The sequence below is a fragment of the Saimiri boliviensis genome, chromosome 12, assembly GCF_048565385.1.
Source record: "Saimiri boliviensis isolate mSaiBol1 chromosome 12, mSaiBol1.pri, whole genome shotgun sequence".
In the NCBI taxonomy this organism is placed as follows: Eukaryota; Metazoa; Chordata; class Mammalia; order Primates; family Cebidae; genus Saimiri; species Saimiri boliviensis.
Genome location: NC_133460.1, coordinates 16,124,645 through 16,146,907, shown reverse-complemented (window position 1 = coordinate 16,146,907; position 22,263 = coordinate 16,124,645). Strand labels below are relative to the sequence as shown.

The 22,263-nt window shown below is 43.7% G+C and overlaps 1 protein-coding gene across 2 annotated transcripts in view; it reads left to right on the top strand.

The window, feature by feature from the left end:
• Positions 1 to 22,263, top strand: part of PRKCB (protein kinase C beta) — a 386,658-nt gene that overhangs the window by 280,024 nt on the left and 84,371 nt on the right. For both annotated transcript variants that reach the window (XM_003930205.3, XM_003930203.3), the window contains exon 9: positions 9,500 to 9,646. In XM_003930205.3, the coding sequence (XP_003930254.1) occupies positions 9,500 to 9,646 (147 nt within the window). The remainder of the gene's footprint in view (positions 1 to 9,499; positions 9,647 to 22,263) is intronic.

Below are 22,263 nucleotides of genomic sequence, written 5' to 3'. Positions count from 1 at the left end.
GAAGTTCGATACAAGCCTGGCCAGTATGGTTAAAGCCCATCTCTACTAAAAATATAAAAAAAAGTAGCCAGGCATGGTGGTGCATACTTGTAATCCCAGCTACTTGGGAGGTTGAGGCACAAGAATTGCTCCAGGTGACAGAGACTGCAGTGAGCCAAGATTGCGCAACTGCAGCAGTCTGGGCAATAGAGCCAGATTTCATCTCACAAACAAACAAACAAACAAAAGAAAAACAAGACAGAGAAGTGATACATTTTGGAGGCTGAGTCTGCTAGGCTTGCTGATGGATGAATCCGGATTGGCTGTATTGGCAGAGTGGTGCTGTGTAGTTAACGAGTGGAATTGATTGTGCTAATGACTTCATGAAATACCCTGTGGGTAGATCTTCCCAGAGAATAGTTTTATCAAATGGAAAACTCTTGGCTGTGACCTTAAGTCACATTCCTGGCTCTGCTCTTACCTGAGACAAACTCCTTTCCTTCTATGGGGACAAGTAAACATCATTTTCAGCTACATAAGAGCAGCAGGTGTATAGTACACATCCCGGCTTTACAAAGAAAATGTTTGGGGGGATATAGGCTTGAGTACTTACATTATATGTGTATTGAGTGATTTTAAAGTAGTTTCCTGAGGGAAAACACATTATTTTGTTCCCACAAACTCAATACACTGAGTCTGGTGGGAGATGATCAATTCTAGATAAGCAATGATGGCCTACTAATCCCTCCTCCAAATGTATGTAATAGCATAGCTAAAGTGAAATATGAATTTTTATTATTATTTGTCAAATAATCACACAAACACATTTTAAAAATGTATAAAGACCATATAAAGTCCTGTGAAAGAGACATCAGGTGCCTTGAGAACATGTACAAGAGAAACGTCATGTAGTTTGAAAGGACAGGGGAGGTGTCAGGGAGGAAACAGTCATGGAACTTTACCACGTAAAAAGTGGGGAGAGTGTATTCCATTCTGCAAACAGCGTGTGCAAAAGCCCTGTGGTGGGGGGGTCATATAATAACCATGTAAGACCAAAAGCAGACCAGCGTGGGCAGAGTAGAGAGAGCTAAAGGGAGTCCAAGGAAAGGCTGGGGAAGTATGCATGGGTCAGAGGACGCAGGACCATGCTGGCCTTGACAAGGGTTTTAGCACTTACCTCAAGAGTGTTTATTTATCTCAAGGATTTTAGCATGTATCCCAAGAGTATTTGTCCCAGTAATTTTAGCATTTATCCCAAGAGCATTTATCTTAAGAGTATTTATCCCAAGGATTTTAGCATTTATCTCAAGAGTATCTTTCCCAAGAGTATTTATCCCAAGAGTATTTACCCCAAGGATTTTAGCATTTATCGCAAGAGCATTCCTGCCAAGAGCCCAGTGACCACATGTGGTTTATTTCAGTGCGTCAGAGTTGGTTGGCTCTGTCTGGTTACCAGGCGTTGAGTTCTAGGGATCTAAATTCCCGACATGGAAAGGTAGCCATTAGTGTATTCCTGTTTCTGAAGGCACATCCTACCCATCAAGATAAAGGATGAGTTTGTTTGTTTGTTGAAATAAACAAACTTTCTATCAAGTTTGTTTTCCCCTCAACTTCTTAGAAATAGCACTTAGGGGCCAGGCATGGTGACTCACACCTATAATCCCAGCACTGTGGGAGGCCAAGGCAGGAGGATTGCTTGAGCCCAGGAGTTCGAGACCAGCCTGGGCAACATATGACCCCACCTCCATTATTTAAAAAAAGAAATGAAATTATTTTTAAAAAAGAAAAAAGAAATAGCACTTAGGTATTCCCAAATTCCTTGTCTTGAGCCCGTGCCCTCCTCACTTGAAGGCAGTGATAGTTCTGACCCGCTTGGATCCTCCCTTCCTGGAAACAAGTGGAACAGACACGTTGGCCTTGAGCTTGTCAGTCATTCTCCAGTGACCTTGATAGCAGAGGCTTGTTCCCACAGTCTTGGACTCAAGCCCAAGTGGATTGATAAAAGAACCTTCCCTCCAAGTAGAACTAAAAACTGGATGCTGTTTGATAAAAATTAAGACAGGAAGGCAGTCCTTCCAGAGAACACTTTCCATCTCTTTCCCCTAACTTGCTGATGAAGTGGTGTCGCTTTACTGCTGTGTTATAAAAACGTACTATTACGGGTGAAAAACACAAGGCAAGTATTTTCTTGTATACAACGAAGTCTTTGTTTTGCAAAATGATTTCTTCTGTCCTGGGGCAGCCAGGGTGACGTTTCAGAACACCAGGGAAAAGATTTTCTACACAAACAGAGCATTTGTCTGGGCCAGTAATTGGCTTGGAATAGCGGACTGTTTTATCCGCATGCAACAAATTGTGTCTCTTTATTTCTAGCAAGAGCCTGCAAATACTTGTTTATGCTTGAATTATAATCGTTCTGTACTGTAGTTGTTGATTTAAAAAAATGTTTCCAACAGACCGAAAATTGTTCTCAGGCTCACAGAGGAATTTCAGTTGACCTTGAATGTGAGAAATGTAATCCCTGTGCAATAACCAATTAGCACCCGGAATGACTCAGAAATTACTTTCAAGCCTCTTATCTGGAGGAATTCTGAGTGACAGTAAAATCGAGCTGCTAGAATTGGAGTAATAGAATTTCATGGTAGTGTGAGCTTGGTGCAGTTACCACACGTGGTATATTTCAGAGCGTCAGAGTTCGCTCTGGTTGGTTGGGGAGCTTTCAGCCGACCATGGGCTTGAGAAGAGAAGTCTCCGTTTTAGATGGTTCACATGGGATTTCTTAGAGTCTTAAAATTTATTTATTTAACGAAGTGCTAACTTGGTGTCATTCATTATTCTAAGTGCTTTGCAAATATTAACTCAGGTAATTTAATCCCTACAACATCCTGGAATGATCAGAACGATCATTTTACTTTTACAAGTGAAGAAATTGAGGCTCAGAGAGGATTCAGTAACTTTTCAAGGTCCCAGAGCCAGCCATGTCCTGGGTTTGAGTTTTCCCAGGAACAGACTGTAAGGATTCAAGGGCAAGTTCATTATTTGGGAGGTGATCCTGGAAGCACCTCCCAAATAAGGAAGCATTGCCAGAAAAGGTGGGAAGCCAGGAAAGTAAGTATTATAGAGCAGGCTACTGCTGTGGGCAACTAGAGTTTAACCCTGCTGGAGAACTCTCAGAGTCAGCACAGAATGCATGCCTCAGAATTTCTCAGTCAAGGGACAGGAAGCTGAGGGGTTATCTGTAAGCTCCCTGTCCATTGTAGGCTAAGGGCTGCTCCAGGGAAATCCGCTCACCAGCACTTTCAATGTGCTCTGTGCGCTGTGCCTGCTCCTACAACCAGAAAACAAGCTGCAGGCAAAGAATCACAAGTGTTTGCTGTTGGCAGCCCTAGGTGTAGAGAGCAGCGTGCTGATGGGGTCTCGGAAGAATACCAGTCATCATATCTATGCAATGTAGCCTAATGGTTAAGTGTGATGTCTTGAGAGCTAGACTGCCTAGATTTGAATTCCAATTCTGCCACTTCCTTGCTGAATGGCTGTAAGCAAGTTGCTTTGTCTCTCTGAGCTTCTGGTTCCCTACCTGTAAAATGGGGAATTATAGCACTTCTTACCTCATGAGGTTATGTGAGGATTGAATGAGGTAATGCATTTAGCAGAATGTCTCACACGTTATATGCATCCAGATGTTAGATTCTAGCATCATGATAGTTATAATTATCGGCTCCCCCTTTGGGATAAATAAAGATCAGAACATCCTCTTTCTGGGCTTTGGAAGGGCTACTTAGAGGTTAGGGAGTATCTATAGGGACTCCTAGCCTAGAGTCCTTGCCCCATTGCTGGGTAGCTGAGAGTACCTGTAGTCGTTCCTTGTAGGGGTGGAGTGGCAGAGGAATCTGCAGATTTAGTCAGGACAGGGATTCATCATCTGGAGTAGAGCCCGGAGCCTGGATGCCGAGGCTCCTCCACTGTCACATCGTGCTATCCGGAAGGTGGCTTGGCTCTTTGCTCAGAAATGCTCTCTGTTTGCTTTCTCGCTTAGCGTTGAGTTCTAGGGCTCTAAATTGCTGACATGAAAAGGTAACCGTTAGTGTATTTCTGTTTCTGAAAGCACATCCTACCCAGCAAGATAAAGACAGAATTTAATTTGGGCCTCAATTTTAAAATGTTTGCTCGGCCAGGCGCGGTGGCTTACACCTGTAATCCCAACACTTTGGGAGGTCGAGGCAGGCAGATCATGAGGTCAAGAGATCGAGACCATCCTGGCCAACATGGTGAAACCCCGTCTCTACTAAAAAAATAAAAAAAATTAGCTGGGCCTGGTGGCACATGCCTATAGTCCCAGCTACTTGGGAAGCTGAGGCAGGAGAATTGGTTGATTGGTTGAACCCAGGAGGCAGACGTTGCAGTGAGCCGAGATCATGCCACTGCACTCCAGCCTGGCGCCTGGCTACAAAGCGAGACTGTCTCAAAAAAAAAAAAAAAAAAAAAAAGAAAAAAAAAGTTCGCTCTTTGATGCAGTGTGTACTGGGCATTGTCCCCTTAGAACAATGGGATATTTCAAAGGACAAAGGACAGGGCTGCTGGCCTCTGAAGGCTCACTGCGTAGGGGCCACAAACCCGGGTGTTTTCCAGAGCCAGGCAAACAAGAAGTAAGCAAAAGAGCTCGGCACCACCCAGTGTTAGCACATCCCCTTCTTCAAAAGAAGCTGGGGATCTCGGTTTTCATGTCTCTGAATTTTCAACAGTTGGCAACTAATTAAACATTAAAATGATAACAAACACTGTGCAGACCAGACCAACGGGGTTATTAGATCTCTCTCTCTCTCTCTTTTTTTTTTGCAGGGTTATTAGACTTCTGATCTAGATTCTAGAAGTTAAGTTAACATGCCCATGGGAAAAGTTATAAAAGCAAGCTGGGAGGGAGGGAGGAAAGAGGGCTGTTAGCCCCAGATTCAGAGGAGGGAAGGGAGTTTCTAGGGCTGTGAGATGAGGCTATTAGTCACTTGTTGCTCCTTGAAGGACAAGTAAAACAAAACAAAACAAAACAAAAAACCCCCAAAATGGCCTTATCTGCTGGCTAAACAAAGTCAAGTGAAGAAATCAGGAAGTCTGAGATCCGTGCTCACGCTTCATGGGGGGTGTGTGCTGAGACGCGCAGGTGGATGGGAAAATTCCCAGGATGGAAACTGGGAACAGGGACAGGCAGGACTTGGATCCTCATAGTCCGGAGAACGAGTGCATGAATTCAATGGGTCCTGAGCCAGGATTCAAAGAAGTCTGAACTCACGATGATAAGGTGATGAGCTGGTGGAGTGGGGAGGGGAGGAGGGAATGTGTTTGGGTCAGGCCAGCTTGGTGATGAGTTAGGAGGGTGTGCGAACCTAGCCCAAGAAAGTTGAGGTGGTCTCCGTCCCACGCTGGCTCTTTTGTTTGCAGTCTCCATTGCAAATAAGATGACCTTGCAGTTTTAACTACCTTCTCGTTGCCTCTACTCCCCAGATCTGTGTCTCCAGTTCAGGTATTTTTGCTCAAGCCCTAGACCCACATATACAACTGCTTACTGGGTACTTACACTTGGGTTAAACCTCGGCGTATCTTACTGCAAAATAAGCTGACCAAGTATGTTCCCAGCAGCGTTGTTAGTAGGCTGAAACGGGAAACAGCTCGAATGCTCATACACAGGAGAATGGATAAACATCAACAATGAGTGCTATTCAGCAATACAAAGAGACAAATTACCGATTTATGCAGAAACATGGATGCATTTCAAGAACATTTTGATGAGTGAAAGAAGCCAGGCACAAGAGTACACACTCTACGATGAAATTCAAGAACAGACAAAACTGGCCTGTGGGATGGAAACCAGAACAGAGATTGCCTTAGAGGGAGGGGGTTGACTGGGAACTTTGGGGGGTGATGAAAATGTTCTGTGTGTTGTTTGGGGTTTGGGTTACATGGATGTGTGCATTTGTCAAAATTCACAGAACTGGGCACGTTAAGACTGGTGCACTTTGAAGCACCCACCTCAGTTTTCAAAATGTTAATTACAAAGAGAGAAAAAATGGTGGATGCTTTGTTAGCCATGGTTCCTAAGTGGTGACAGTGGAATACGTACCCCGTGAGGGAGAAATAAACCTCGCAGTTTTAAGCTGCTGTGGGGAAGAGGGGATCTCAACATGTCTGAAATCACACCGGTCATCTCTGCCCACCTTCTTCCCCACACTTCCAAACTTGTTCCTCCTCCGCTTCTTCTCATCTCAGTACAAAGAACCAGCATCCTTCCAGTTGCTTATAACAGAAGCTGGGGAGCTGTCCTTCAACTCCGATCTCCCTTCTCTCTTGCCCAATCTGCTACCCAGCCGGGATCAGTCTGTTTCCTAAATAGTCCGCTTTGTTCCATCTACACTGCAGACAGCTGAGTCCATCATTCTTTTTTATTCTTTTAAGACAGAGTCTCCTTTTATCACTCGGGCTGGAGTGCAGTGGTGTGATGATGGTTCCCTGCAACCTCCAACTCCTGGGCTTAAGGGATCCTTCCACCTCAGCCTCCCGAGTGGCTGGGACGATAGGCACACACTACCATGTCTGTGCCTGGCTCATTATTTCTCTCCTTGATATTGCTGTGACTTCCTAGTGATCTCCCAGTCCACATGCTTCAAATAGGTCTCCTCTCTCCACCCAGAGTGACCTTTTAAATGTATATGGTCATACCATGGTCCTGCTTTAAACGTTGCCTGTCATGCTCATAGTCAGCTTGAACTTCTTAAGGTCCTTTCAATCCTTTGTCTGCCTCCTGTGCCATATCTGCCTTGCACTTCATGCTCCAGCCAGGTGATGTTTCATTCCTTGAATGTGTCTTTCTCTCTGTTCCATGAATGTTGTTTCTGTTGCCAATACCAGCTTATTCACCTCAGCGACCCCAACATACCTTTTGGACACAGTATGGAGGACCCAGTCCCAGCTGGAATGCACATTTTTTGAGTATCTGCATCTATTTTGCCCCCGATGTACTCTCAGCACCTAGAGCAGCACCTAGCACGTAGCAGGTACTCAATAAGAATTTTTGGTTTGTTTGTTGGTTTGTTTGTGACAGGGTCTTGCTCTGTTGGCCAGGCTGGAATGCAATATAGTGATCATAGCTCACTGCAGCTTCCAATTCCTGGGCTCAAGGGATTCTCTTGTCTTAACCCTCCCACGTAGTTGGGACTACAGGCCCACTGCCATCATATCCAGCTAATTAATTTTTTTTTTTTTAGAGATGGGATGTGGCTCTGTTGCCCAGGCTGGTCTTGAACTCCTGGGCTCAAGCAATTCTCCTGCCTCAACCTTCCAAAGCTCTGTGATTACAGGCATCAGCCACCAGGCCCAGCCTCAATAAATGTTTTTTGAATAAATGAATGAATCTTCCCTGATATTCAAAACTCTGGAAAGATTTATGTTGCTTCTTTATCTTCAAAACAACCAAATACAATGCAACAATAATAGCTACCATTCTCTGGGCATCTATTGTGAGCCAGGAATGGTGCTAAGGACTCTGTGATAGAGCCCTTAGTACCTCATTTCATGTCATTATCTCTATTGTTTTGAAAAGCTGATGAAGGTTTAGGAAGATTCAATCACGAAATGCAATTAAGTGCCTTCTCTGTGCCACACTCTTCTAAGTACCAGGGAAACAATGGAAAGCAAAACAGACAAAATCCTTGCCCTCGGGGAGCTTACCTTCTGGTATAAGGAAAAAGATGACAAATTGGGGAACAAGAAAATATACGGTTTGTAAGATGGTGACAGTGTTATAGAGAAAAGCAAGTAAGTAAGGGGAATGGAGACTGCTGAGAGCAATTTTATTCTCACCTCTTATCAGTGGTGAAGGAGTTCTGGGGGAAGAGTGCTCTGAGCAGAGGGAACAGCAGGTGCAAAGGCCCCATGGTAAGAGCATGTCTAGTGCAGTCAGAGGGCAGCAAGGAGGCCAGTGTGGAAGCAGCAAGGAGGCTGAAATCAGAGAGGTTCCAAAGGGGCCTAGTCATCTGTGGCTGTTGGCTTTTAGCCTGAGAATAATGGGAAGGTACAGGACGTTTGGGCAGAGAAATGTTATGGCATGAATCAGATGTGTTCTGGACCACCCAGCTGATTCATGTCAGAGGATTCTACTGTGAGCCTTTTTTTTTTTTTTTTTTTTTGGAGTGAGAGAGAGATGGGATCTCACTCTGTTGCCCAGGTTGGAGGGCAGTGGTCTGATTATAGCTCACTGCATCCTCTAACTCCTGGGCTAAAGCGGTCCTCCCTGGTAGCTGCATGACAGGTACACACCACCATGCCTGGCTAATGGCTTTATCATTGTAGAGACAGGGTCTTGCTATGTTGCCCAGGCTGTCCTCAAACTTCTATCCTCAATCGAATCTCTTGCCTTAGCCTCACAAAGTGTGTTAGGATTACAGATGTGAGTCACCGTGCCTAGCCACACATGAGCTTTTAACTCGTTTTCTCTCAGCTAGAAGTGAATCCAGCAACGAAGTCCTGGTGGCTGCAGGTCTTCCTCCCATGGCTTCTGGTTCTTGCCTCATTCCAAAGCATCTGCTGCCACTCTGAGTCCCATTCCACCACTCATGGCAAGAAGTCCCTCTCTTATTACACTGAGGACACACACAGCCCTCACTCATCCATTTATGCAACAAATATTTAGCTGGGAACTATACCAGTTGTCAGGAAAACCACAGAGAATGATAACTATTGCATATCCTCCACAGAGCCTCCAGTTTATTGGAAGGAAACAAGTGAACAGGCAGTTATCCTCCAGTATTAATGAGAAGAGAAGTGGATGAAGGGAGAAAATCAGAGGGGAACCTAGTGCAGACAGGGAGAATCAATGAGGCTTCCCCGAGGACATGAAGATGTGAACCTCTAGCTTTGCTGAAGGGAAGAGAATAGCCATTTATACTGCAACAACAGCAGCAGGTGCAAAGGCCCTGTGGTTGGAGGGGCCTGGGACATCCAAGGGAGTGAAAGAAGAAGCACTACATTGCAAGGAAGAAGCTAGCAAGGATGGAGTTGGAGAGCCAGGTAGAGCCTGATCATATAGGTCTGTGAAAGCACCTCGGTCTTTATCCTGAAAATAATGGGATGCCACTGGGGCCTTTTAAGCAGGAGGGGACTTGGTTGGGTGAGAGACTCACTGTCGTTGTGTGTGAAGCCCAGTGTAAAGAAAATTAATGTGCCTTGTGCAGGTGAGAGATGATGGCAGGTGGTGATGGTTGAGATGGAAAGAAGTAGATGAATTCTAGAGATGGCTAGGAGGAAAGAAATGACAGTTCCTGGTTATGGATGAGACATGAGGGAAAAGAGAAAGATAGAGGCACCAAGGATGTCTGACAGGTTTCAGGCGTGTGGAGTGATGTGCAGCCATTTTTTTTCACGGGGACAGGGTGCCGGAGCTGCAGGAACCACAGCTTCCCATTCTGTGCTTGTATCTTCCTACAAGAGCATCCTCAAACTCTAAGCATGTTTTCTGTGTGCTTCCTTTTTGCAGAGGGCCAAGATCAGTCAGGGAACCAAGGTCCCAGAAGAAAAGACGACTAACACTGTCTCCAAATTTGACAACAATGGCAACAGAGACCGGATGAAACTGACCGATTTTAACTTCCTAATGGTGCTGGGGAAAGGCAGCTTTGGCAAGGTACGGTATGATTTGGTGGCTGCACCTGCTTCAGAAGGAACATCTAACGAGGCAGGCACGTTCGCTGTTCCTATGGGATGGACATTCTAGTGGGAAAGAGACTAAGAAGTAAATAGACCCACGCTACACTTTGTAATGAATACCATGAAGTAAATGAATGGAGTGCTGTGTCACAAACAAAGAGGGGACCCACTCAGACAGTCTGAGGAGGTGCACATATGCTGAGACCTGGAGGATGAGAAAGAACTAGCTATGCTTTCAAAGAGCCAGGAAAGAACATTCTCAGCCGAGAGAGCAAGTGCAAAAGTTCCTAGGTGGGGACAGGCTGGGTGCATCCTAGGAACCATCAGAAGGTGCTGGGGCCAAAATGTCACGAGCAGAAGGAGGTGTAGGATGTGACGTTGCAGAGATAAGCAGGGCCCAGGAATGCAAACTTGATAGGCTACGATGAGCAGTTTGGGTTTCATTCACAGTGCAGTGGGAAGCCATTGAACGTTTTTAAGCAGAGCAGTGACACGATCAGATTTGCCTTTTTGAAAAGATCACCCTGACAGCCAAGAACAGAAGTGGTTCCTTTCAAACAGTAGCACAGTGGAAGGATGACTCTGGGACTCATAGAGTGGTTCTGGATGCTTTTATAGATAGGGCGAGATGCTGTTTTACTGAAGTGGGGATTGTGTTATAAGTATTGCTGACTCGTTTAGTGTTGTTTTGGGTTTTTTAGTCCCTTTGTGTGCCACAAAGATGTCTAGCATAAATCTCATACTGTGAACTCAGGTGTGCAAAAAAATATACGTTTCTTTGCCATCTATATAACTTAAGCCGAAAACCTGGATGAGATCCCTGAGTTTCCCTCTTTCCTTTATTCCCACCTCCCTGCCTATCGCCCCTGTCCCTATGATCATGTACAATACATTGGCGAATTCTGACAGTTCCTTTAAAGCGTGTCACGTATTCACTAACTTCTCTTCATCTCTCTAATACCACCCTCATCTAAACCATCGATATGACCTGAACAACTGCAGAAACTCCTCAGTGGTTTCTTATTCCCAATCTTGTTACTTACTATTAATACGCTTTCTACTTAACAGCCATAATAATTTTTTAAAGCTAGTACCTATATTAGGTCAAGGAGCTCCCCTGCTTATGACCCTCCGATGGCTTTCCATCACAATTAGAATAAATTCTATGTTACATCCTTAGCTTGTGTCACCCTTTATCATCTGGCCCTTGTTCCCTGTGCGACTTCTTTTCTTCTTTTTCTTCTCCCCACCACCCAGTGTGCTCTGGCCACCGCATCAGCTCTCGGGTTACTGAAACACACGAAGCTCCTTTCTCCCTTAGAGCTTTTGTGATGCTGCTCCCTTTGCTGTTTGCATGGCTGGCTCCGTCCTGCAATTCACATCTCAACTTAGACGCCACCTCTTCTGAAACATCTTCCCCAGCTACCCACTCAAAGTAGCCGCTCATTCACTGTCCGTTATATTTAACTCTCTCATAGCACCCATCACTGAGCAATGCTTTTCTTGCTTCCTCGATTTTTCTGTCTTCCCTTTCTAAGAGCTAAGCTCTGCAAGAGTAGGGATCTTCTCTGTCCTGGTCGCCAGGGTGTCTTCAGGGACGAGGGAATCAAATTCATTCAGTGCCTAGATTGAATGCATGAGTTCTCTGTCTGTGGGTGGAAGGGCATCCACTGAGATGGACTCAAGGATCTGAGATGATGGCCCAAAGACTAAGGAGCCTCCACGCCAGGAAGATCACCCATCCAGCCCCTAAGGTCGGGAATAGGCAGTTGGCAGTGGTCCACACTCTTGTATGGTTTTACCAGCAGCTCTGAGCATCCCTGGGGTGGAGATGGAGAAGGAGATGGTAGATTTGAACTAAGGGTGGGATTCGTAGAATCAGTGAACTAGAAGATGAAGGAAGAAAGAGAGTTAAGGATTCTGGGAAGAAGGGTGCTCACTGCAGACCCGTAGAGCCTGTATCAAGTGCTCAGGAAAGGTGGATGATGAATTCACGTGTTGAATACATGAATGAAAATGGTTTCTAGATTGAGTTGGGGAAGATGTCTAGCATGAAGAGGGTCATCACCTGGGTGGGAAAAAAAAAAAGGAGTTTAGAAGTCTAGGGATGAAAAAAAATGGATGAGGTCAAGATCCTTCAAATGTTAGGAAGAACTGAGGCATTTAGATTTCAAATGTGGAGCAGTTTCTCTGATGATGGGGAAGAAAGTGGCCTACATAAAGAAGAGGTTCTAATAAGTTGAGTTTAAAAAAAAATTAAATGAGCACTTTTTTTTTTTCTTTTTGAGACAGGGTCTCACTCTGTTGCCCAGGCTGGAATGTAGTGTTGTAATTATGGTCCACCGCAGCCTCGAAACGCTGGGCTCAAGCAGTCCTCCTGCCTCAGTCCCCAAATAACTGGAACTACAGGCATGCACCACCATGCCTGGCTAATTTTCGTTTTTGCTTTTTTGAGTCAGAGTCTCACTCTGTCACTCAGGCTGGGCTGCAATGGTACCATCTCAGCTCACTACAACCTCTACCTCCCAGGTTCAATTGATTCTCCTGCCTCAGCCTCATGCCTGGCTAATTTTTATGGTTTTTAATAGAGACAGGGCTTCACCATGTTGACTGAGCTGCTCTCAAACTCCTTACTTCAAATGATCCATTCACCTTGGCCTCCCAAAGTGCTGAAATTACAGGCGTGAACCACTGTGCCTGGCCTAATTTTTGTATTTTTTGTAGAGGCAGGATCTCACTATGTTTCTCAAGAACTTATAAGGCTGCTCAGGAACTTATAAGCTCAAGCAATCTTCCTGCTGTGGCCTCCGAAAGTGCTGGGATTACAGGTGTGAGCCACCATATCTGTCCTAAATGATATTCTCAATAAGCCAGGCATTCACATGATTCATCATTAAGATTATGTTAAAAGGCTAAACGCTGAGAAGTCCTGCTCCCATCCTGGATCACATCTTTCTCTGACCAGTCGCTGCTACTGCTCTCCCTATGTGAACACATTTATTCAGTTAATTTCCGTCTTTCCAGTCCCCCTGAGCTAATTTAACATTTTTACTCTAGCCCTTGTTAACTCAAAAATTCGTGTATTATGCCTGTTTTTGATCACTTAACAAAACAGATAAAAGGATGTTTGATGGAAGACTGGAAGTTCTGGAGGGTCCCATGGAAAGGATTGGGGTTGGGGGTAGTGGGTGGAGTCGTGGGAGAATGGATCACTGGGGAGCAATGAAAGAATAGATCATATGTCTCCATGGAAACTGTTATAATAATTGAGAGCTCTGTTCCAGACTGGAGATATAGCATCAAATAAATCATAGATGAAAACAACAGTATGTCATTAAGGCAAAATAGAATAACAAGCACCTCTATGATCCTTTAAAACAGAGTAATCCTTTGCAACTCTGGTGTTGCCTACTAGGGTTTTAAATTAATGCAGGTTTTATATTTGAATTCCAACTTTGAACATTTTGCAGTCTGGTTAGGTATATAGATCAATCCTCATAAACAGAAGAACACAACTGCAGTGATTTATTCTTCCCTTTCTGAAGATCAAAGAGATGGGGCTTTGGGGTAATCTGTTTACACCTCCCTTACCCCAGGAAAACAAAACAAATGTTTTTAAACACTAATGGTCAGGTGTGGTGGCTCACACCTGTAATCCCAGCACTTTGGGAGGCCGAGGTGGGTGGATCACAAGGTTAGCAGTTTGAGACCAGCCTGGCCAACATGGTGAAAACCCATCTCTACTAAAAATACAAAAATTAGCCAGGCATGGTGGCAAGAGCCTGAAGTCCCAAGCACTTGGGCTGAAACAGGAGAATCGCTTGAACTCGGGAAGAGGAGGTTGCAGTGAGCTGAGATCATGCTACTGCACTCCAGCCTGAGCAACAGAGCGAAACTCCTCAGAAAAACAACAACAACAACAACAAAACACTAGTAATTTGTGGGGCGACTAGGGAATCACACAAGCCTTTTGGTAAGACCTGTAAAGACGAAACAAGGCAGAAAGCAAGGGTGAAGGCCATTGAATTCCAAATAAGTAAGCCCATTTCAAGATCTTTCAAAAGAGGAAAACTGTGGAGAGTTGGTTTTTTTGAACAGGAAAAAGTGTTTACCTGGAAGGGCTATCTTACCAAAGCAGGGCCTGCTGGCATGCCTGGCTTACTTGGAGATAGATGCCTTCTAGAATTTCTATTACAGAGCATTCAAATGTATCATTCACATTTAAAAATGATTTTATTTCTCAACTTTTGTTTTACATACAGAGGGTACCTGCACGGGTTTGTTACATGGGTGTATTATACCTAGGCACAGAACATAGTGCTCCTCAGTGTATTTGCTTTGTCATACATCCATCTGTCTATCCGTCCATTAACCCAGGCACCCAGGTACGGAGCATAGTGCCTGATAGATAGTTTTCATTTATTATTTAATGATGCCTAGAATTTTATCCTTTATCCTCTATTTTTATAACGCCTTGGAACTTTAACTTGAGTTTTGCTAACATCCTTCAAGAATTGAACCTTTAATGATTGCTGGAGTTAAAATTAGGTTGCACATATCTAAATTGGACAGATTTGTACCGTCCAGATTGATGATACACGCTTACCTTATAGAGCAAATACAGCAAATACCTGATAAAGTATATAGACAGCACAAGGACAACTCTTTGTATTATGGACATGATTTCTCTAACCCTAATGTGCTGCCGTAATAAACATCCATTAAATATTTAATGAATACTATTCTTGTGTGTCTTCTGAGACTTCATATGTGCTTGTGGTAAGGATATATATGATGCACGTCTTTAAAAAATGTTGTGCAGGAAAATTTGAATGGAGGCTTTCCTGTTCTCTTATACCCTTGACTCTTGTCTGTGGATGGCACTGAGCTAACGTATGTGAGTTGTGATTGGGTCAGGAGGAGAGAAAGGGGCTGGGGGAGGCAGGTGGTGTGCTGTAATGGACATAAATCTACCACCATAAAGCAGCTCAAATCTAATAGCAAGCACAGAAGATCTATGTAAAAATGATATTTACTGGAAAATAGAAATAGCCCAAATGGTATATTCATGATGTATATAAAAAAAAATGAAGTGACTCTGTCCTCTCTCTCTTTCTGTCTCTCATATACACGCACACCTGTCTATCATCTATCTATTGATCAATCGATTGATCTATCAATTTATCTATTCTATCATCTATCTGTATCTATTATCTATCATCATCTATTTATCATCTATCATCTGTGTACCTATCATCTATCTGTCTTATTATTTATCATCTATCTACCTATCATCAATCAATATATCATCTATCTGTCACCACAGAAAGATTATCATAGCATAATATCAAATAACAAGCAAATTATGGAACATTATGATTGGTAATAGAAAATGTATATAGACTAATTCCTTTTATGTAATATACTCATGGTTCCTGCTTTCATTAAACTTTTTCTCTAACATATCATTGTGAAAATTTTAAAAATGGAAAATTTAAAAGAATTGCATAATGAACATCCATAACACCCACCGCCTGGATTCCACAAGTAACGTTTGACTGTATTTGTTTTAGCATGGATCCATCTGTCTATCCGTCCATCACCCCTTTTTTGATGCATTTCAAAGCAAGTTGCAGACATCTGTACACTTTACATTTACACTTTCAGCATGTGTACCGTTGAACCAGAATTCAATATTTGCAATGATGATTTTAAAGGTAAAATTATATACACTGAAATGTAGCTATCTTAAGTGTATCATTCTATGAGTTCTGAAAAACGCATAATTTTTAAAATGCAGGGAAGGTATCAAAATTCATAAAAAAAATCACACAGGCATAACAGCTGTGATGTTTGCTGTGTTCCATGGACACCTGTGGGAGTGGGATTTGCCTAGTTGAAGCTAGAGAAGGTTTCTGTGAAAAAGTGGCTCGAGCTATAGCTAAAGGGTAAGTTAACTAAACTATGCAAAGAGGGGAAGGAGTAAATGAAAATCTCAGAATGTGTCCTTGTTCCTGGCTCCCACCCTCAAAATGGGCTTGGTTAATTTGTGTGGCTGACAGGGCACCTAAACTCCTTTTATTAGGGTAGATTCAACTGCTGTAACAAATAGACCCCCAAATATATACTGACTCAGACACAAAGGAAGCTTTTCATTAAACTTCTAAGTTTTGGAAGTTTAAGACAGGCCCGCCTGGCCCCACCCACTCTCTCCATATGGTGATTAAGGGACAAGGTGCCTTTTGTCCTATGTGGCTCCATTAATCCCCAGAGCTTTGTTTTTCCTGCAGTCAGAGGGTGGAGGAGGCACAAGCTGCTTCTTAAAAGTCTTGGTTTGGGAAGTGGCACCAACCACTTCTGCCTACTCTCTATTAGAGAAAATGTAGTCACGTGGCCACACTTCAGTGCAAGGGAGGCCGGGAGAACAATTGGGGTAGATGACTAGTTGTCTCAGCCATGCTCCCTACTCTTAAGCCCTGGCTGGAATTTTTCACGGTGGCACACAAAAGAGCTTCTGACTTTTCCCTTTACAGCTCCCAATGTATCACACCCCACAAACAAAAAACTTTAAGTGCCTCTTCTCTGTGACATTTCTTTGTGTTTGAATCATGGAGCATGCCAGGTGTTAGTGGTGACTTTCTTGAAGCCTAGCACAAGCCAAGAATAAATCAAGTAGGAAGAATTCAGCAGCTTATGAAATTAAAAAGAAAAAGTGAAGAGTCTAGAGAAGCTAGGTGCCCAGGTATTGCATTGTTTCTCTTTTAAAAATCTCATCCAGTTCTGCTGCTGTCTATGCATCTAAGATGATCTAAAATCAGAAGCAGAGCGGTGAGAGACCGAACCATTAAACTTCCCCCATCTAGAGCTTGACTTTCCTAGAATAATTGCAAGAGACTGAGCCAATGACATTAAATGATTGAGTGTATTACCAAGGAAGCCCTGGAGGGTCTGGTGGTGGCCCCTTCCACTAGAGTACCCCTAGAAACTTGGCATTTGCATGACATCCTCCAAGACGCTGGCATAAACTTTTGTAGCTCAAAATTCAGACTGTATAACAGAATTGACGTATGGTCTTGGTTATGTTTCCCAAATCTTAGTCATTTATGCACTTGATGTGGGTTTTTCTTTTTGCTGTTACATGCCTCCTTTATACTATCATATTTTTCTTTAAATTGACTTTAACTTGACTTTCTTTTCTTCTTCTTAACATTGTCCCAAGCAATAATTTATGTGAAATCACAAGTTTGATATACCAGTTATATATTCACTTTAATGCGTGTGGTTTGATATACCAGTTACATATTTATTTTAATGTGTTTGAGGAGAATATATTAAAAGAAAAGTAATTTTGTCCTTATACAGTTTCCTGAACCACATTTGGTGAAAAATTGTCATAAAATCTTACACTTGAGATGCAAGGAGGGAGAAAGAGAAAAAAAATCTTACACTCACGCAGTGTAAGATTGAGGTGATTTGGCAGCTCGATTACCATGGTATTTCTAAGAATGTGAAGTCTTTTGTTATCATTTGTGTGCGTATCTGGAAGTTACAAAGTCTCTGCTTATCCCTCTCCCCCGTATCCTTTCCTTCAAATAAGGGACATGCTTAACACTTCCTGTGTCCCTAAAAATCTCTCCTGTGATCTTGACCTCCCTCCACCCTCCTTTACTCACTGAATATATCCAGACAGTCAAGCTACTCTTTGGAGATTTGCTACCTTCAGTTCTTCCCCACCCACTCCTTCCTTATCCTTTTGTATGATGTCTCCTCCCCTTAGCGACTTTTGGAAACATCTGTCTCCCAGGTTATCAGCAGTCTCATAACTCATACCTTCCCAGATCTGAGCACGAGGCATCCTGGCTTGCTCAGGGGAGTAGGGCAGGTGTGAGGGAAAGTGAACTGGAACTAAGATTGGACTCTGTACACTATTCTGGGGAGAATTCATCACTTTTACAGTAACTTCCCACTGAAAGACATAACTAAGGATTCATTCATTCAAGAAGTATTTATTGAGCATCGACTGTATGTCAGGTACCCTTGTAGGTACAGAGGCAATAGCTATGAACAAAACAAACAAATATATCTGCCTGTCCTCATGGAACTTAAATTCTAGTGGTGGTGATGGTGACAATGATGATGATGATAGCACCTAACATTTTTTGAGTCCTTACTATGTGGCAGGCTCTGTTGCAAGTGCTTAGTATGTATTCATTAGCTCATACTTACTCTGTGATACAGCTACTGTTGTCCCCATTTTACAGATGAGGAGAGTGAGATGCACAAATTTGGAATAACTTGCTTAAGTCACACAGCTAGTAAATGACATTAAACAGACCAGGTTTGATTTAGATGTGTGTAATTTGAGGCTCTTTTTTTTTTTTCTTTCTAGAGACAGGACCTCACTGTGTCACCCAGGCTGGAGTGCAGTGGTACAATCATAGCTCACTGTAGCCATAAACTCCTTGGCTCAAGTGATCAGCCTGCCTCAGCCTCCCAAAGTTTTCGAATTACAGGCATGAAACACGACTACCAGCTGATTTGGGGTTCTTGATTGCTTGATACTTAACATGTGATTTCCTAGTTTTAACAGTGATTACCTGGAATGTCACAAACGTATTCTAGGAGGTTAGTCATTTTTCCTCTTATTTTCTCATCTTTCCCTCTAAGTACTAAATAGAGTTTGTGGTCAGGTGCAGTGGCTCACGCCTGTAATCTCAGTGCTTTGGGAAGCCAAGGCAGGAGGATCACTGAACCCAGGAGATGGAGCAACATAGGGAGACTCCATCTCTACAAAATACAAAAAAACAACAGAGTTTGCACGCCTTGTTTTCAGTGTAAGCTGCTGCCATTAGACAAACCACATGCTTCTAGTGATGGAGGGCTCTGGGTTTTCTGTTCTTCGTCATCACTCTGCGCTTATTGGCTGCCTATTCATGTGCAAATAACACATGTTCCACGTGCTCATTGGAACCATGAGTCATCTTCAGGGATTCCTAAGAGGGCCCACGAGAATGGCTTTTACTCCTCCAGTCTCTGCCCTCCTGTCCTCCTCCACAGGCTTCAGCCTTGTGGGATCCCCAAGTCTTGGAAGCATCTCTAGTGAGTGTAGGGACTCCTTAGCTGGTTCCTTTTCAACCCTCAACCTCCATTTTCCTAACCCTTGCCAACGCCACCACCCAGATGCACCCACTCCAATTCCGCTCACACCCTGCCCACTGTCTCCAACGAGCTCATGCTTATTGACAGGGACCATGCCATGGATTTGCATGCATTATATCATATTAGTTCTCACCATAATCCTGCAAGGTAGTTACTGATAATCACTCTGTTATGTCATCTAGAAATTGTAAGTCAGAGAGGTTAAGTGACTTCTCCAAGATCTCACAGCTGGAAGGAGACAGGACCGTGAAAGCAGGTTTTGTGATTTCAGTTGCCTCTTGCTGTCTCTTCTCCACTTTGGGGTCCACACGTCTTCCCAAACCATTAGTTAAAAAAAAATTTTTTTTGAGACAAAGTCTCACTCTGTCACCCAAGCTGGAGTGCAGTGATGTGATTATGGTTCACTGCAGCTTCAACCTCCCAGGGCCAAGCAATCCTTCCACCTCAGTCTCCCAAGTAGCTGGGACTGTAAGCACATGCCACTACACCCAGCTAATTTTTTGATTTTTTTGTAGAGACAGGGTCCCACTTTGTTGCCCAGGCTGGTCTCAAACTCCTGAGCTCAAGGAATCCTCCTGCCTTGGCCTCTCAAAGTGCTGGGATTATAGGAGTGAACCACTGTGCAATCCAAACCACTAGTCTTTCCCCTTCCTTTTTTCCTTCCTTCCTTCTCTCCCTTCTTTCTTCCTTCCCTTTCTCTCTTTTTTTGAAACAGCAGTTAGAAAACTATTATAAGAGCTACCTAATGAGGCCCAGGCGTGGTGGCTTATAGCTATAATCCCAGAGCCTTGAGAGGCCAAGGCTGGAGGATTGCTTGGGCCCAGGAGTTCAAGACCGGCCCAGCTTGAGCAATATAGCAAGACCCCATCTCTAAAAATGTGTTTAAAAATTAGCCATATACAGTGGCACATACCTGTAGTCCTAGCTACTCCGGAGGCTGAGGCAGGAGGATTGGTTGAGCCCAGGAGTTTGAGGCTGCAGTGGGCTGTGATTTGCACTCCAGCCTGAACAACAGAAGGAGACCCTGTCTCTTAAATGTTTAGAAAGCTGCATAATGACATTTGTGGGTTTCTCCTTCTTCCATGAAAAAAAAAGCAAAAATGATATCTCATGACTGCATAGATATGAAGAAAAATATATTAATATTACACATTAAAACAGGTACTATCACCTAAGTTCACTTTTTTTCTTGTGATTTTTAAAGAAACTAAGGTCCCTTATGAGGCCTGAAAAGACCATGGACCCTGAGCACTGTGCCTGGTGGGTTTTGATGGAGAAGTCAGCCCTGGTTTCCAGCTCCAGTGTTTCAACAGCGCCTCCCTCACCAGCCTCCAAGCTTGCCTCCCCGAAGCCCAGGGTGCTTAACTGGCATGCTCTGTGAGCGTGAGAGAACATTCCAGAGGTCCAGGCCCCAGACCAGTGTCTTCTGTTTTCTTCTTTCTGTCTGTCTTTCTCTCTTTCTTTTCTTTTCTTTCTTTCTTTCTTTTGTGTGTGTGTGTGTGTGTGTGTGTGTGTGTGTGTGTGTGTGTGTGAGACAGAGTCTTGCTTTGTCACCCAGGCTGGAGTGCAGTGGGGCGATCTCGGTTCACTGCAACCTCCACCTTCCGGGTTCAAGCAATTCTCCTGCTTCACCCTCCCAAGTAGCTGAGATTACAAGCACCTGCCACCATGCCCAGACAATTTTTATATTTTTAGTAGAAACAGGAGAGACCAGGCTGGTCTCAAACTCCTGGCCTCAAGTGATCTGCCTGCCTCAGCCTCAGTAAGTGCTGGGATTACAGGCTGGAGCCACCACACCCAGCCTCACAGCATCTTCTGCTGGAACCAAATGTGACATCCAATTGCAAAAGAAAGAAATTGCCTGAGGAGATTAAAAGGCAGCTTAGTTCACGCCAGGAACAAAGGCCTTCTCTAACGTCTGAGCTTCTGTTGTGGGAGTCTCTACTAATTTTAATCTCATTAGTGGTATGTATTCACACACAGACGTATACATACATACATTAGATGTAGTTATATAATCCTACAGACAAAAGCACTTCCCTGTACTTCAGCCTGCTTTGCTATCTTCCTGCACCATATGGTGAGTTCCTTTATCATATGGTTCACAGATAGCTCTAAGTGTTTGCTACCTGTTTCCTTAATCCGCTTCCAGAGAACCTTTTTGACATTTGCCGTCTGATCTTGGATTCCTGCCTTCTCTTTGGTTCTATCACAATTATGGCACGTCCCTGCCCCCACCAAGCCTTCAACCTTTCCTTCTTTCATATGCAATTCTGATTGCAGCATGGCTTTTTTTTTTTTTTTTTTTCTTTTTGCCAACTCATCTTCCCAGATTCTCATGAGGCCCTTCTTCCATCTTCCTGAATTTTCCAGGTCTTTCCTCAATGAAGTGCCTTACTGCTCTTCCGCAGCTTCTGCCTTCAATTCTCAGAAGGTAGTACATTACAAGACAAGATAAGGGTTCATTTTCTTCTGCAAGAAAATTAATTATATCAAGGAAAATGAAATATCAGGAATTTAAGTTTTACAACATTCCATCTGCTGCAAGTAGATTGTCAAGCCAGAGTGAGTAAAGCGGGTATTTGCTGAGAAGACGTGGCTTGTTTCTGTGTATCTCAGGACACCCAGAAGCAGGAAGTGCCATCTGAATGACAGGCCTTCCAGCAGTCCGATAACCACGGCTCCATCTGGGGGGGGGTGTGAGGGGGGCCTTAGTCTGTCATCCCTCCTTCTCCATGACATCTCTCTGTAGATATGCAGCAGTACCGCCTGTCTTGGCCTTGTTGATGGTTCTCAAGTCTCCATGTCTAATTCTCATATCTAGAATATCCTAGGAATCTAAAATCTCAGGAAAGAAAAACTGATGGGCCGGTGTGGATCAGGGATCCCTAGGATCCAATTTTCTGTGATCAGGGAGAGGGGTCACCTTTTCAACCATTCATCAGGAACGATGACAAGAAAAGAAGATGGGATGTGGGCAGCTTCCCCAAGAGGAAGAAGAGAATGACAGGCCTGTCTGGCACACAGGCCAAAGTAGAAGTTTCCTTTAAATTGGGTATTCTTTTTTATTTTTTTTCATTTATTTACTTATTTTTGAGATGAAGTCTTACTCCGTCGCCCAGGCTGGATTGCAGTGGCACAATCTCGGCCCACTGCAAACTCCACCTCCTGGGTTCAAGCAATTCTCCTTCCTCAGCTTTCCGAGTAGCTGGGATCATAGGCATGTGCCACCATGCCCAGCTAAATTTTTTTGTATTTTTAGTAGAGGCGGGTTTCACCATATTGGCCAGGCTGGTCTTGAACTCCTGACCCCAAATGATCTGTCCACCTCGGCCTCCCAAAGTGCTGGGATTACAGGCGTGAGTCACTATGCCTGGCCTTTTATTTTAATTTTTTAAGAGACAGCATCTGGCTTTGTTGCCCAGGCTAGAGTGC